The sequence below is a fragment of the Dasypus novemcinctus genome, chromosome 16 (genome assembly GCF_030445035.2).
Source record: "Dasypus novemcinctus isolate mDasNov1 chromosome 16, mDasNov1.1.hap2, whole genome shotgun sequence".
In the NCBI taxonomy this organism is placed as follows: domain Eukaryota; kingdom Metazoa; phylum Chordata; class Mammalia; order Cingulata; family Dasypodidae; genus Dasypus; species Dasypus novemcinctus.
The window spans coordinates 73584410-73597906 of NC_080688.1; the positions used below are offsets into that span (position 1 = coordinate 73584410).

At 36.2% G+C, this 13497-nt stretch overlaps 1 protein-coding gene across 18 annotated transcripts in view; it reads left to right on the top strand.

The window, feature by feature from the left end:
• The window catches only part of WDR7 (WD repeat domain 7), a 439870-nt gene that overhangs the window by 375334 nt on the left and 51039 nt on the right, over positions 1–13497 (top strand). Inside the window, exon 27 of one of the 18 annotated variants that reach the window (XM_071208574.1) lies at positions 2346–3481. The exons of 16 other annotated variants lie outside the window; for them this stretch is intronic. In XM_071208574.1, the coding sequence (XP_071064675.1) occupies positions 2346–2441 (96 nt within the window). In that variant the 3' untranslated portion in view covers positions 2442–3481. Of the gene's footprint in view, positions 1–2345; positions 3482–13497 lie in introns of those variants that run through there. One more of the 18 variants, XM_071208575.1, reaches the window with a different exon arrangement.

Consider the following 13497-nt stretch of genomic DNA (forward strand, 5'->3'; position numbering starts at 1 on the left):
GATCATACAAGTTTATTTATTATAGACCTTCTCAGTCGCTAATTTGTGAAGGTGCATTGGACATTTCCTGGGAGAGCATAGAGTTTGTGCCACTTGCCATATTTATTTAACTATTGGATTTTGTTTGAATGGGTACTTTTTTTAAGACACATCTCCCTTCTGGTAATCATATTCCTTCACTCTGAGCTCTTAGCAATGAAGTCACTTTACGTACTTCTCTAAAAACTTATTACATATTTATAACATTGTCCAATAAGAGAGATATATTCTTCAGATAGAATTTTCAGAATCTCTTTTGTTACAGTTTTTAAAAATTGGAGTATATTACTACTAGTAGTAATATTGGGAGAAATAAATCATAAATATCTACTAGGTTAAAAAAATAGAACAAGTTTCTTTAAAAAATGAAGTGAGGAAATCATAGGGCTCTGCTATCAGACAAGACATAATTGTCACCTGCAGAGAGAATAGTAAGGTATTTCTGAACATGGTAAGGTGACTCAGTAGAGAGAAGAGGGCAGCAATTAAAAATGATGAGAAAGTACTGAAATGTGTGAAAGTAAGTATGCATTCCTTTACATTTTTCTCCCAAAGTGGCCTCAGTGAAACATCTTGATAACATGCAAGAAACATATTTTGAATACCTTATTCTTTTCAATTAATTACTTGAGATATACTTATTAGTCAAAGGCATTCTTTCTTCATATGAACTTGTAATGTCATTCATATCCCATTTTATTTTGTATTGATCATTTGGTACATTTAGGCATTTTAGAATTCCTATGCTTTTTATTCTACTGCAGCGTCTTGATTTTGATACCACAAAATCATTGCTAGTGTTATATGGTTAAATAACCATTACCTTCCAATTCTATATGAAAATGAAGGTTACCCTTTCCTCTCATCATTCAGAACATGAAAACAAAGCTAAATCTCCAAAATCAATCTTAAACTGCTTTTGCCAGCTACCAATTATATCCGGTGACAATGAACTCTTAATGGATTCTCTTAATTCTTTTATATTAGTGTATATTATTTGAAATCAGTGATTCAACAACTAATGAAGAATACACTAGTTGGCATGTTCAGAAATGATGTTTTAGAAGGTGAATTAGGGATGCAGTAAAGCATTTCTTGAAGAATCTGCTGGAATCAATTAAAGAGACAATTTTCCTAGCATGAGCAAAGACACAGAACTGTGACACAAGCATAGAAAGGATAATAAGTAAATTCACTTGACTTTTTAGTGATATGGTCCCAATTAGGAGGAAAGAAAAGACATAACCATGTAAATGGGGCCAGCCACATCTCATGGGAAAATCTGCATTGGCCTGTACAGGATGCCAAAGGCTGGGAGGCATCCAAAGAGGGGAAGATCCATAGGGACACCGTGCAAGCAGGGGGCACATGACTGAGGCAGTGAAGAGAGGGTTATAGAGGTCCTGTCATTGCATTAGATTGATTGATTGATAAAGGATAGAATAAAGGATAGAATTTAAAAGTAAGTCCTTTTCCCTTATTTTTTGGCACTGGCTTCTATCTTTTTTTTTTAATCAGTTTTCTTTAGACCAAGTCTTCCCAAGCTAGAATAGGAGATTATGCAAAACCACAGGATAAATATGGCACATCTGTCTGGAACATGGATTTTGCTTACCAGGAGTTGGCAAACTGTGGCCCACATCTGGCTTGCCACTGCTTAGTAAATAAAGTTTTACTGAAACACAACCACACTTATTCTCAAGTCATATTGTTAACTACCAGCATATCTGTCAGGTTTTGGCCCATCTGTTTGCCTGTATCTAAAATCTTATATTAATTTCCCACCACTAAGTTTTTTTCAAGAACTTTATTACTGTATAATTTCCTATATCTGTTTCTTCAGCAAAAGATTAGGTTAGTAATTCAGTTGTCATTATTATTATTGTTATTGTTGTTATTTCCAGTTCCTCATTTGTAAGGTGACATAAATTTCATTGCAGTTTCTCTTGATTTCAACAGAAATAGTTTAGAATGATCTCATTCTCTCTCTCATTTGCATGTTACATTTATTGTTTATCCCTTCATTACTATCTCTATTGTTATTCAGTCTAGTTTTTTTATAAACTTAAATTTTATATAAGTCCCTGTGCCGTTTTGTGCTACACTGGTGGATGCTTTTATATCAAAGGGAAACTGTAGTTAGAATCTTAAGGTTTGTTATCCAATTTCTGTTAGGTTTGAAATGGAACTAAAATTTTTTCATTCTGTTTCATCTCTGAATCTGGCAGGCTGTGGCCAATGCCCAATTCAATTTCTTTTTCTCTTTTTTCTCCTTTTTTTTTTTTTTTTTTTTGGTTAACATGAAGTTTCCTGTAACAACTTTTTCTGGATCTAGTGGCAATAATGATACACTGATACCTTGCATTACCCCTGTGAGAGGTCCAGGTAGAATGCTGGAATAATGGGCCTTTACATGAAAAGAAGCTGTATAGCAACTCAGCATGGAAGAAGTCAACATGCCTTTTATTCCAAAATTAAATATATTAATTGCTTCTTTGAAATGTATATGTAATTTATGCTGATTAAAAAAGTAACCTTAAGTAATAAAACATTTAAAGTAGAAAGTTCAACTCTACTATAACCTCTCCCTTAGAGTTAAATGTTTATTTCCTTGTTTTAAGTACTCTGAGACTTGTTTCTGTAATATACAAATATCCCTCTCCCCAGTAGTACAATACTTCCCAGCAACCTGTTTTTATTTTTACTTACTTAGCCATTTATCATGGACCTCTATTCTGTGAGTCCATATACCTCATTGAATAGTAGCAGGTATGTATTGGACACCCACTATTACCTGTTGTGTTATTCGCAGTGTGGGGATACAGCTATAAGTAAAACACTCAGATCCTACTCTAATGGAGCTTATTTTCTAATGAGGGGGCAGATAATAAACTAACCAAGAAACTAGCAGGTAATAGTATGTTTCTACAGTGGGGTGAATGAGTGCTCAGGGTAACTACTCTGCAGTGGTAGCATTTAATCTGAGACTCTGTGACCGTCTAGAAGAAGAGCATCATAAGGGAAAAGAGCAGTGAGTATGAAGACTAAAATGGGAACAGTTTAGACTTGGGGTGACAGAGAAGGCAAGGGCAGTAGGGATTTTGTGAGCAAGTGGAAGATGATATGAGATGGAGTTGTAGAGGAAGGCAGGGGGAATCGAATCATGAAGGCCAGGGTTGAATCTCAGATTTTATCCTAGTATGATGAAACACCATTAGAAAATATTAAGTAGGAGAATGACTTGTTCAGATTGTTGGTTTTTTTCCTTATTGTTTGTTTTGCTTTTTTAACATCTTGTTTCTTTATTTCACACAATTGGAGTTATACTATTCAGTTTACTCTGTAACTTTTTTGAAACCTTAACAGTATGTTAAATATATTTCCAGGTCAAAAAGTGATCTTATCTATTCTTTATAGAACATAAAATAATTTAATTCAACTATTTTTCTACTTGTGAAGCACTTAGATTAAGTCTATCACTGTGTTCCTACGAACAGGACTGTAATAAACATCTTTATGCATGGGTTCTTTTCTCTCTCTAGGAGGATTGCTTTGATACTTTTTCCGTTTAAAAGGTCACTGGCTGCTGAGCTTAGACTTTGGTCATTGAAGTGGAGATGGAGAAAACTATACAGATATCGGTTGTGTTTTGGAAGTAGAGCCAGCAGGCCTAGCTGATCATTCAGATGTAGAGGGGAAGTGGTAGGGGTACACGTGAGTAAGGAGCAGCGGTGCGAGAAAGAGGATAATTCAGAGGGACATGAGCAACTAGATAAATTATGGTGCCATTAATGACTTGGGGGAAAACAGCGTGGGTGTGGGAGTGAAGGTCAAAACTTAGATTTTGGACATAACTAAATTTGAAAGGCTTTTTAAATTTATTTGAATGACTATATAATATTCCAATATATGGATATAGGAAAATTCATTAACCAGCCTCTTTCAATAAACATTTAAGCACCCCCCCCCCCAAAAAAGAAATTTTCACCAGTACAAACAAGGCTACATTGAATATCCTTATTTCTCTTAACTTTTTATGCTTGTCCAATTTTTTAAGGGTAAATTCCTGGAAATAGAAGTGCCAGGTCAAAATATTTGTGCATTTGATTGCCAGAGGTCATAAAACTGTTTATTTCCCTACAAACTGTATGTGAACACTAGTTCTTCCACTCCACTCTGTCCCTAATATTCTTGTGAAAAGCACAATGACTTTAACAGCATTTATTCTCATTAAGAAGTGATGCACAGTTGGCCTATTTTTGCCTCCTGTATTTGTCATCTTAGATAACAGACTCTTCATTCATGTCTTCCTGGTTTATTATCCATTATATTTACTTAAAATGCGTGACTCTCTTCTGCATCAGAATCCATATTATATGCAAGAAATCAAAAAATAATTATGAACCCTTCCTACCTCAAGGAACTTACAGTCCCCACAACCCCAGAGTTGGATTTGTGGGATCATCCTTTCAGGGAAGGAAATCAGGAGCATTTGCAGGAGACCACAGAAGAAGCCCCTAGCCCAGATGAGGCTAGGAGTCAAGGGCAAATTGGTCAGGAAGGGCCCCTTAGAGTTTGGATGACAGCCGAACTGAGCCTTAAGCAATTAGGAGTTGGGCAAAGACAGGAAGGGCAAGGAGCTTACTCCTGGCAGAAGTGACAATATATTCAAAGCCTAGAGGAGCAAGAAAGCCTTGAGAGAGAGGATCTGCAATACTTGAATATAACTGAAGCAAGGGTGTGAAAAAGGAATGTGAGACCTGAGCTGGTAGAAGCAGGCAAGAACCAAATGGAGAGAGGAGTTTTGACTTTATAACAAAGGAAACACCCAGGATGTTGTTTTAATTCGATTAGACTGGGAGCAGAGAGATGGTGGTTGCTGGGATGAAATTAGGGAAACTGGCAAAAAGACTGTGACTGTGAGGGCATGAAACAGTCTGGAGAGGTGGAATTGGTAAGACAGGCAGATCACAAAAGTATTTAGAGAGTAGAATAAAAAGGACCTTGACCCTAAAAAATAGGACTTGTAACTTTAAGAAAAATTTCTCACCAAGTTTGCTTTCTAAACATTAGGTTTTCTTTTGAATGACTATTTAGACAATTTTTTCACTTTTTGAATAAACTCTACAAATTGATTTGTTAAAAAAGAAGAAATCCGTAACAAGACCTGAGAAATTAAGTTGTCCACACATAAAGACAAATTATGCTAAAATAGAGAATATTATGATTGCAAGAATTGAACAGGGAAGCTACAATTCCTAACAGGTGTGAGCACGGGAGGACAGAGGTGCAGGGTGTGCACAGGGGTCCCCACATCGGGGCAGCCTGACCTCACTCCCCCGTCAAAGAGCTAAGCATAGCATAAAGGTGAAAACTAAGATCATGAAGAAGGGGGAGTGGTTTATTTGACTGGTTCACTGGTTTGAGTGGTTTTAGTATATGCATTTAGATATATAGCAATTTATATATATATAGGTTTTGTATATAAGCTATAGGTGAATCTTTTGAAAACAAACTGGCTGCATATCAGTATTACCCAAAAAGAGGTGGGGTTGTTCTGTTTTGATCTCCTGGTTTGGGGCTTTTAAGACTGTTATCCCATTTCACAGAATTTTATAGATGGTAGAAATTGAATATACCTCTGGTTTGGTTTTCCAACTTTTTTTACCCTTTTTGTTTGTTTGCAGATGGGATATTTCTAATTTCTGATTCATATTAGAATCTCAAAATTTTATATGCAGATCTAAGTGAATTGTTTGAGAGAAAGGTATGTAAAGAAAATGTTGCCAATTGGTAGTTTACACAATATGAACTCATATTACCATTGTTTCATTCTTTGTCAAAACAATTTGACAATTTCTTAAGCTATTTTGCTTTCCTCAATTATATATTTTCAGCTCAAAATGCTTACTTTGCACATTTTCACCATTTTTATATTCCTTAATATTTATGAAGCCTTGTTACTGATTCTTTTTGTAAAGGAAAACAAAACTTCCATACACACTAAAGAATAGCTACATTTTTCTTGATTTTTCCTGAAAAGAGAATTAAGATCTTAAATGGTATTTCGACTTTGTAATCTGAAATAAAGCAGTGGAAAATGTTACCTGGATCTTTTCTCATAAATTTAGCACTCTAAAGGCATATAACAATAGGTGGGGTGAAAGATAGAGTAATGCCAATTATGACCAGTTGTGTGATGATAAAGGCAATCCCTATTGGATGTGGAATAATGTTCTCATTGTTTTGGTAAAAAAGGCATCAATCATTGAAAGTTGCAAAAACAGTGGAAGTACTAATTTTTGGAGTTTAATCTGCTCTGTTAGTTTTCAGACAGAATAATTTAGCCCAGACAGATATCAGAGGTAATTCTGCAGTCCCTCTCTCAACATTATAAACTGGTTATAATCATAATAAAATGAACATCATGAAAGACTTTAAAAGGATAAGCCACATTATAATCTAAGGAGATTATGAGGGAAGTGTCTGCTCCGAAAAAGGGCTGGTTGGGATTTATAGTCTTATGGTAGGTAAGAATATGAATCTGTTCTTTTTATCAGTTAATAGAGCTTTATCATTCTACCCACACACTTGGTTATAGTAAATCGGAGCAGCTAAATGGGGTAGGGCTTATGACCCAATTTGCCATCCTGTAGGGCAGCCCTAAGAGCTACTATGTAAACCCATGTATAGGTCAGCCTGATTTTTAAAATTTCTTCCTGAAGATTCTTTCAGGACATAATAGATACCCCATCTTAATATCTTCTACTTCCATTCATCCTTTCCAGAGAACTGAGGTAGGAAAGACCTGGCTGTAATAAGAAACCCAGAATTTACAGCCATCATGACCAGGCCTCACAAACCAACACATATTGCACACTTAACTATACTGTAGATGTACTCTACTGGGAGGTACAGTAAAGTGGTACTCCACATTTATGTGCTATTTTATAGTTTAATTCTTGCCATAGCCTTGTGTAGTATTACTATTATGATGCCCACAATACAGATGAGATGGAATTTGTGCAGGATCACACAGCTGGTACATATTACATATGAGACTTGAACCTCAGTCATCTCATTCTAAGCATGAAGCCCTTTTCAGCATACTATATACTGCATGAAAAAATGTCCAATATTCAACACCTACCTCTTTTATTGAAAACTACAGAAATGCTTTCCATTACATAAATGGTTCACATTACTTTTTCAAATTAGCGTTATACTAGGAATTGGACAAATCTTTAGTGAAAAAGTTATTCCAGGGAAACGGACTTTGGCCCAGTGGTTAGGGCATCCGTCTACCATATGGGAGGTCCGCGGTTCAAACCCCGGGCCTCCTTGACCGGTGTGGAGCTGGCCATGCGCAGCGCTGATGCGCGCAAGGAGTGCCGTGCCACGCAAGGGTGTCCCCTGTGTGGGGGAGCCCCATGCGCAAGGAGTGCACCCGTAAGGAGAGCCGCCCAGCGCGAAAAGAAAGAGCAGCCTGCCGAGGAATGGCGCCGCCCACACTTCCCGTGCCGCTGACGACAACAGAAGCGGACAAAGCAACAAGACGCAGCAAATAGACACCAAGAACAGACAACCAGGGGAGGGGGGGGAGTTAAATAAATAAATAAATCTTTAAAAAAAAAAAAAAAAGAAAGAAAAAGTTATTCCAGTAGATAAATAGATGTGCCTCTTACTTTTGAATTATTACATGCTAAATCAGTAGCATAGATTCTATAAGTAATGTTATATAATGTCAGCAAAGTTTTAAAGGAATAACTGAATACTGACATTTTCTCTTAACTAAAATAATATTGTTAAGGGAAAAAAAGGAGGCTTGGCAAGATATAAAAATGTTTTCAGTATGGAATTTAAAGCATTTTTATGAAAATAAAGTAGTGTAATTTTCTATGATACATTTATTTCTGGCAAGTACTCTATAGCTACTACATATCAAAAGAAAGCTAATACTCAAGACTAAAATGAAATGTCAGCAAACATACTTGTATTAATAGAAGTTTGGAAAACAATATGTTCTCTCTAAAAATAACAAAGATTTAACTTCCAGTTAAGGGGAGCAATGGACCTTAGGGATCCTGTGGACAGTAAGATTGATGTTTCTTTAAGGCAGAGTTTTGAGGCTTCGGGCACAGTTTTCACTGAGCAGAAGTCTATAACGCTTATACATCAAGGGCACTTATCTGGTGATTGCAAAAATTGCAGTACAGTACTTAGTCAGACAGTGACATTTTAGGTATTTACTTTCTGCTTTTTGCTGCAGCTGGTTTTATGGCAGGTCCTTCCAATGACATTCTAGAACAACAACCAGAAATATGGCATCAGCGGTGATAATAAGATGAATGGTTGGGAAAGACAGTGGCTTCCTGGTATAGTGTTGAAGAATTACCTTACAAGCTTCCCATTTTAAAAATGAAATGCTGTTTAGAGAAGTATCTCTAGGAAGAGTAACAGATATCTGGAACAATGCTTGAAATTAGACCATCATTTAGTTTAAAAGTTTAAAAATGTTAAAAGAATTTTTTTAATTGACTGTGTAGAGAACATTTTTCTGATGGTATTTACTTACCCCTCACTCAGAGTATTTCTTGCATCTGTATTATGCTTTGAATGGCAGTATTAAAGGTTTTTATACCAAGAAAGAAAATTAAATACTAGTAATGTCTTTAACTGGAAATACATGAGGCAGAGAGTTCTGCTCTTTAAAAACCTAACAGTTATTACAAGTATTTCAACATCCTTGCAAAAGCATTAGGCAAACTAAAATTAATTTTGATTCCCAAAATTCACATCATTTCATCTATGTTTCTCAGTGCCTTTCATCTCCCTCCTAGCCATTCTTCTCCCACTCAGAATACTAAAAAATGTAAGTATAAAGTCTTAGCAATACATAAATATATATATATAGACAGAAAGAGTGAGAGAGGGAGAGGACAAAGGAGCAAGACAAAGGGGAGTGAGAGAGAGAGCGAGTCTACCTATATGTAGTCTACAAAATTAGAAAATATTAGGTAGGAGAGTCACAGCCCACTAAATACATCCTAGATTCACTGCTTTGTATTCATTATACCCACTCTCAATGTGTAAGTATTTAGAATAAGACCTGGTATATAGTAGACAATAATAGACCTGTTTAATAAGAACATGAGTCTCTAGTTCATTGTAGATTCCAAATAGATATTGATGGTGATTTGAAGGCGCTTACTGTCAAGACTTGATAGCTCCTATCTCAAATAGAGCTCCTGGTAGAACTTGCATCTAGCCGGGGAGGAGGGCATCCACACTTGAATCTAGCACAGTCAACACCAGAAAATGCTCAGTTCATCAAAAATGTTGGTCAAGTGTGGAATCATAGAAAATGATATAGCACTTCATTTTAATTTAAGTCCTACAAGTGTAATTGTATCTCCTGTCTCTCTTGATATGGGACCAAGGTCCTTTCTTTCAATAGCATTCTGTTGATTATAGTTCCAGATCATTTACTTGCCAAACCACACTGGTGTCTGTTTCTTTAAGTAGATTGAGAAATTAAAGATACTTATAAAGCCATCTCAGATTATAAATCTAGCCTTTTCTGCTTTTTGCTAGTTTTCCAGTTGTCTCTCATACCTAATTTCATGTGTGTGTGTATACCTTTCTAAAGCAGTCAACTGATTTTTTTAAGAAGCAGCAGCTTTTTTTCTCTTCCCACTCTTATTTTATAAGCTTATGTGATATTTCATTCAACTCCATATTTATATTGAAAAGCACAACTAGCATAAGTAGCTTTGGTTAACTCCCAAGTCATAGAGCTCAAACAATGAGAAAAGTAGTAAGTGGGCTTACCAGAGAGTAGCCTACTAACCACTGGTATTCATCATCTGCTGGGCATCAATCAAGATATTTTGTACTAGAGAGTACTGGTTAATCCCAAGAGTCAGTTAAGTGGAGGTCATTTAAGAGAGCTTCTAATTTAATACCTTCCATATATGCTACCTAGAAGTATTTACCTGGCACTATGAAATGCAGAAGTGACTATTTTGGTGGGCAAGGTACTTATAGTCTAGTAGGAATGACAAAGATGAAAGAAAGAAGTGCAATGAAGTGTTTTAGTGCTACAGTACAATGTGGTAGGTCACAGGAGGAAATGGTGAGTCCTGTGGAGGCAGGGAATGAGAACAGGAAAAGATTCACAAAGCAGGTGATATTTGAACTGAATCTTAAAGAAGTATTCCATAGGCACACATGGGTGAAGAAAACATTTCAGGGAGAGGATGAGACATCAACAAAGCACAAAGATAATATTTTGCTTATGGTGCATTCCAGGAACTGTAAGGGTTTTGGTATGCCTATAGCAAAGTTTGCCAAGGACTGTAGAAATGAGACAGAGGTGGAGAGAGATTTAGTCTAACAATTAGGAGGGGGAAGATCATGGTAAGCCTTCGTGGGATAGAATGCCTTAATGTCTGAAGTCAGCAGTGACAAGTTGAAATGCCTAAGGAGACCAAGCAGGGCACATAAATTAATAAAGCAAGATAGACCCTCTTGGTCTGTCTTTCACTTTTCCACTTTCGTTAGTGCTATTCAAGAAATATTTTTCTTTTTGACTCTGTGAAACAGCAGTGTAACCCTTTAATAAAATAACTTGATATTCTTCTGCTTTGGCAACGTGGATAGAATTGGGAGGGGTGGGGACTGTGGCAATCTAGAGAGTACGTAGTCTATGTAAAGCTACTTCTCAGATCTTATCAGGTAGTGCGTGGTATTGCCTGATCTTCTTATATTTCAAGAGACGCTAAAATTCTGAGTCTTAACATTTTAAAAAATGTTCAAACTGATTTAAAAATGTTTTTAGAGTATATAAATCGATGCCTAATAATGAATGTAACCCAAAGGAACCACTGAAAAGTTTTAAGCAATAGAGCAAAATTATCCGATATTCAGTTTTGCAAGGTCGCCTCAGCACAGTAGAAAATGTGGGCATGAATTGAAGAAAGTTTTAACATTTAAGGCATGGATAACAGCTGGTAAGCTCTGGTAACAATCCAGACAACAGATAATCAGGACACTACTGACATCGGTGACAGAGGGGAAAGGGAGGTGGAAAAAGGAGTAAAAATCATGAAATACAGCAAGTAGATAGTAGACTGTAAGTCTTAAAATACAGAATTTTAAATGTATACACTAAAGAATATAAATCGATACTATAATGAAGAAGTAAAAATTGTACTTCTTAGATTCAAAGGCATTTTCTGAGAACAATGACAAAAAGAATAGGTCATAAACTGGTAGGTAATAGGAGCATGTTCAAGGAAAGAATTACTTTAGGCATGGGAGGGATTTTAAAAATAAAAAAATTGTGGAATTGATGGAAAGGTTTAATAATTCAAATATTTCACCTGCAAAGTAGTAGAAGCCACAAAAGAGCTTATAAATTAAAGAATTTATCTCACATTAAAAAACAAAACAAAACCCAAGGCTAGCTGTTGGAGCAAGCATTCCAGCACAGACTCCAATCTTGCCATCTCCCTGTTCTGCTATAGTCAGCATTTCAGTCTACCTCCTTAGCCTGTTTTTCTTAAGGTGGCTGCCACAGAACTAGCAGCCCATTCAGCGACCAAAAGAAGTTTTAAAAGCAAATACACCTGCAGAGAAATCCTGTGTTAAGACTCATTGACTGAAATTGCATCACACAGTCATTTTTAAAACTGTCTCTGGCAAAAAAGAATGGAATTATCACGACTGACTAATTTTTTGCCTCTGAAACAGCACAAAGATTCCATCACCTTCCCTGAGCACGTGGGGTTGGCCTTGGAAAGCCAACCAACATTTGCCTTCCCAAGGGAACTTGGTAACATCTCCCCTGGAGTGTTAATATAATAAACAGGCAAATAGGATTGAATACCGGGTCTTTAGAATAGATTGGGGTTTGGGCAACTCCTCTTCCACTTTTAATCTTTGAGACCTTGAGCAAGTTAACTAGTCCTCTATCAATCAGTTTCCTTATCTATAAAATGAGGGTAATTTTAGGCCCTCTTCCTCTATTAAATGAGCTGATGTATGTAAAACATTAAGTGTCATGATTGTTTTAAGTGCTCAATAAATTTTAAGTGCTCACTAAATGGTGGTAGTAGAGTTAACAGTCACCTTTAAACAGTTCAATTTTGAGTCTCTTAGTTTGAAAGAGAACTTTTGAATTAGTCCAGAACAAAACTCTTACCAATGGGAAGCATTTTTAAATTAAATGTACTATTGTAAAGTTATATTAAAGTACCAGCTTTCCCCTTTGTTCATATAGAAACCGTGTTCTCAAGTCTCATGGGGTGGAAGAGTACAGGACAAGCCTCAGACGATCTGGCTGTGATCCCAGCCCTTTCCCCAGTGGAAGCCCCAGGCCTATCACTTCTCGCTGAAAAGAGTGAGAAGAGAGCGCCTGGCCTGGATTACCTTACATGTCTTTTCTCTGCTCCGTCATCTGTGCTCTTGCTGCCAAGTCAGCAGTTAAACAGCCTCATTGGAAGATGTTGAATAATTTGCATTCATTCTTTTGAATGTTTAAATAAGCAATCCCACTGCTCCATGAATTTCATCTTAATCTAGAATATTCTTTAATGTGGAGAAAAATATTGAAAAACGTAATTTTCAAAACAATGACAAGCAAAAAAAATCTATTAAATACTATAATTACTCTCAATTAAATGCTTCTTTTTCATGTGTACTAAGAGTGACCCTTGGTAGTAGTAAGAAATCTGGTTCCCCAAGCCTAGAATTTCTCTGGGAGAACTACATTGGCCCCAGTATATGGCACTGTTACTTTGTTGCTATAATTTATGTAAATGCATGGTCAGAGATGAATTAAAACTCACGGTTATAAATCTACAAGGGCACAGCTATAACACACAAATTTATTACTTGTAGACATATATATCAAGCCTCTGGAGTTTCTGCCTCTACGATAGACAGAGGTAACAACTTACATGCCATTATACATATACAGTAGTTTGTCATTTATTGATAGTGCTGTGAATACCAAAAACAAGTATGTGGACAGCCCTTCACCAACACATTCTAATCACCAAATTTCAGCAAAAATGCTAAAATCAAAGGCAGTACTGAATGGTCAGAAAACTTAGTCTTAGCCACTAAGTTTACTAATTATAAGACTTTTTTAAAAAGCTGTTAAGAGAAAACAAATACACTGTACATGGTTTTTATGAGATAGGCATTCATTCATTCAATAGATGTTTATTGAGTGCTACTGTATAACATACACAAATTCATTTTTTAGGCTAAAGAAAATAATTTAGTCCAACAAACTTATTTTTGGCAAAAGAAGGAACTTGAGGTCCAGATAAGTGAGGTACCTTTTAGAAGCACATGAAAGAGGTTTTGAAAACAATCATTAATTGTAAAACAAGGCCATTATCTCCTTTATGTGTGTTCAATGTGTTTAGTTCTGCATAGGTGCCTCCA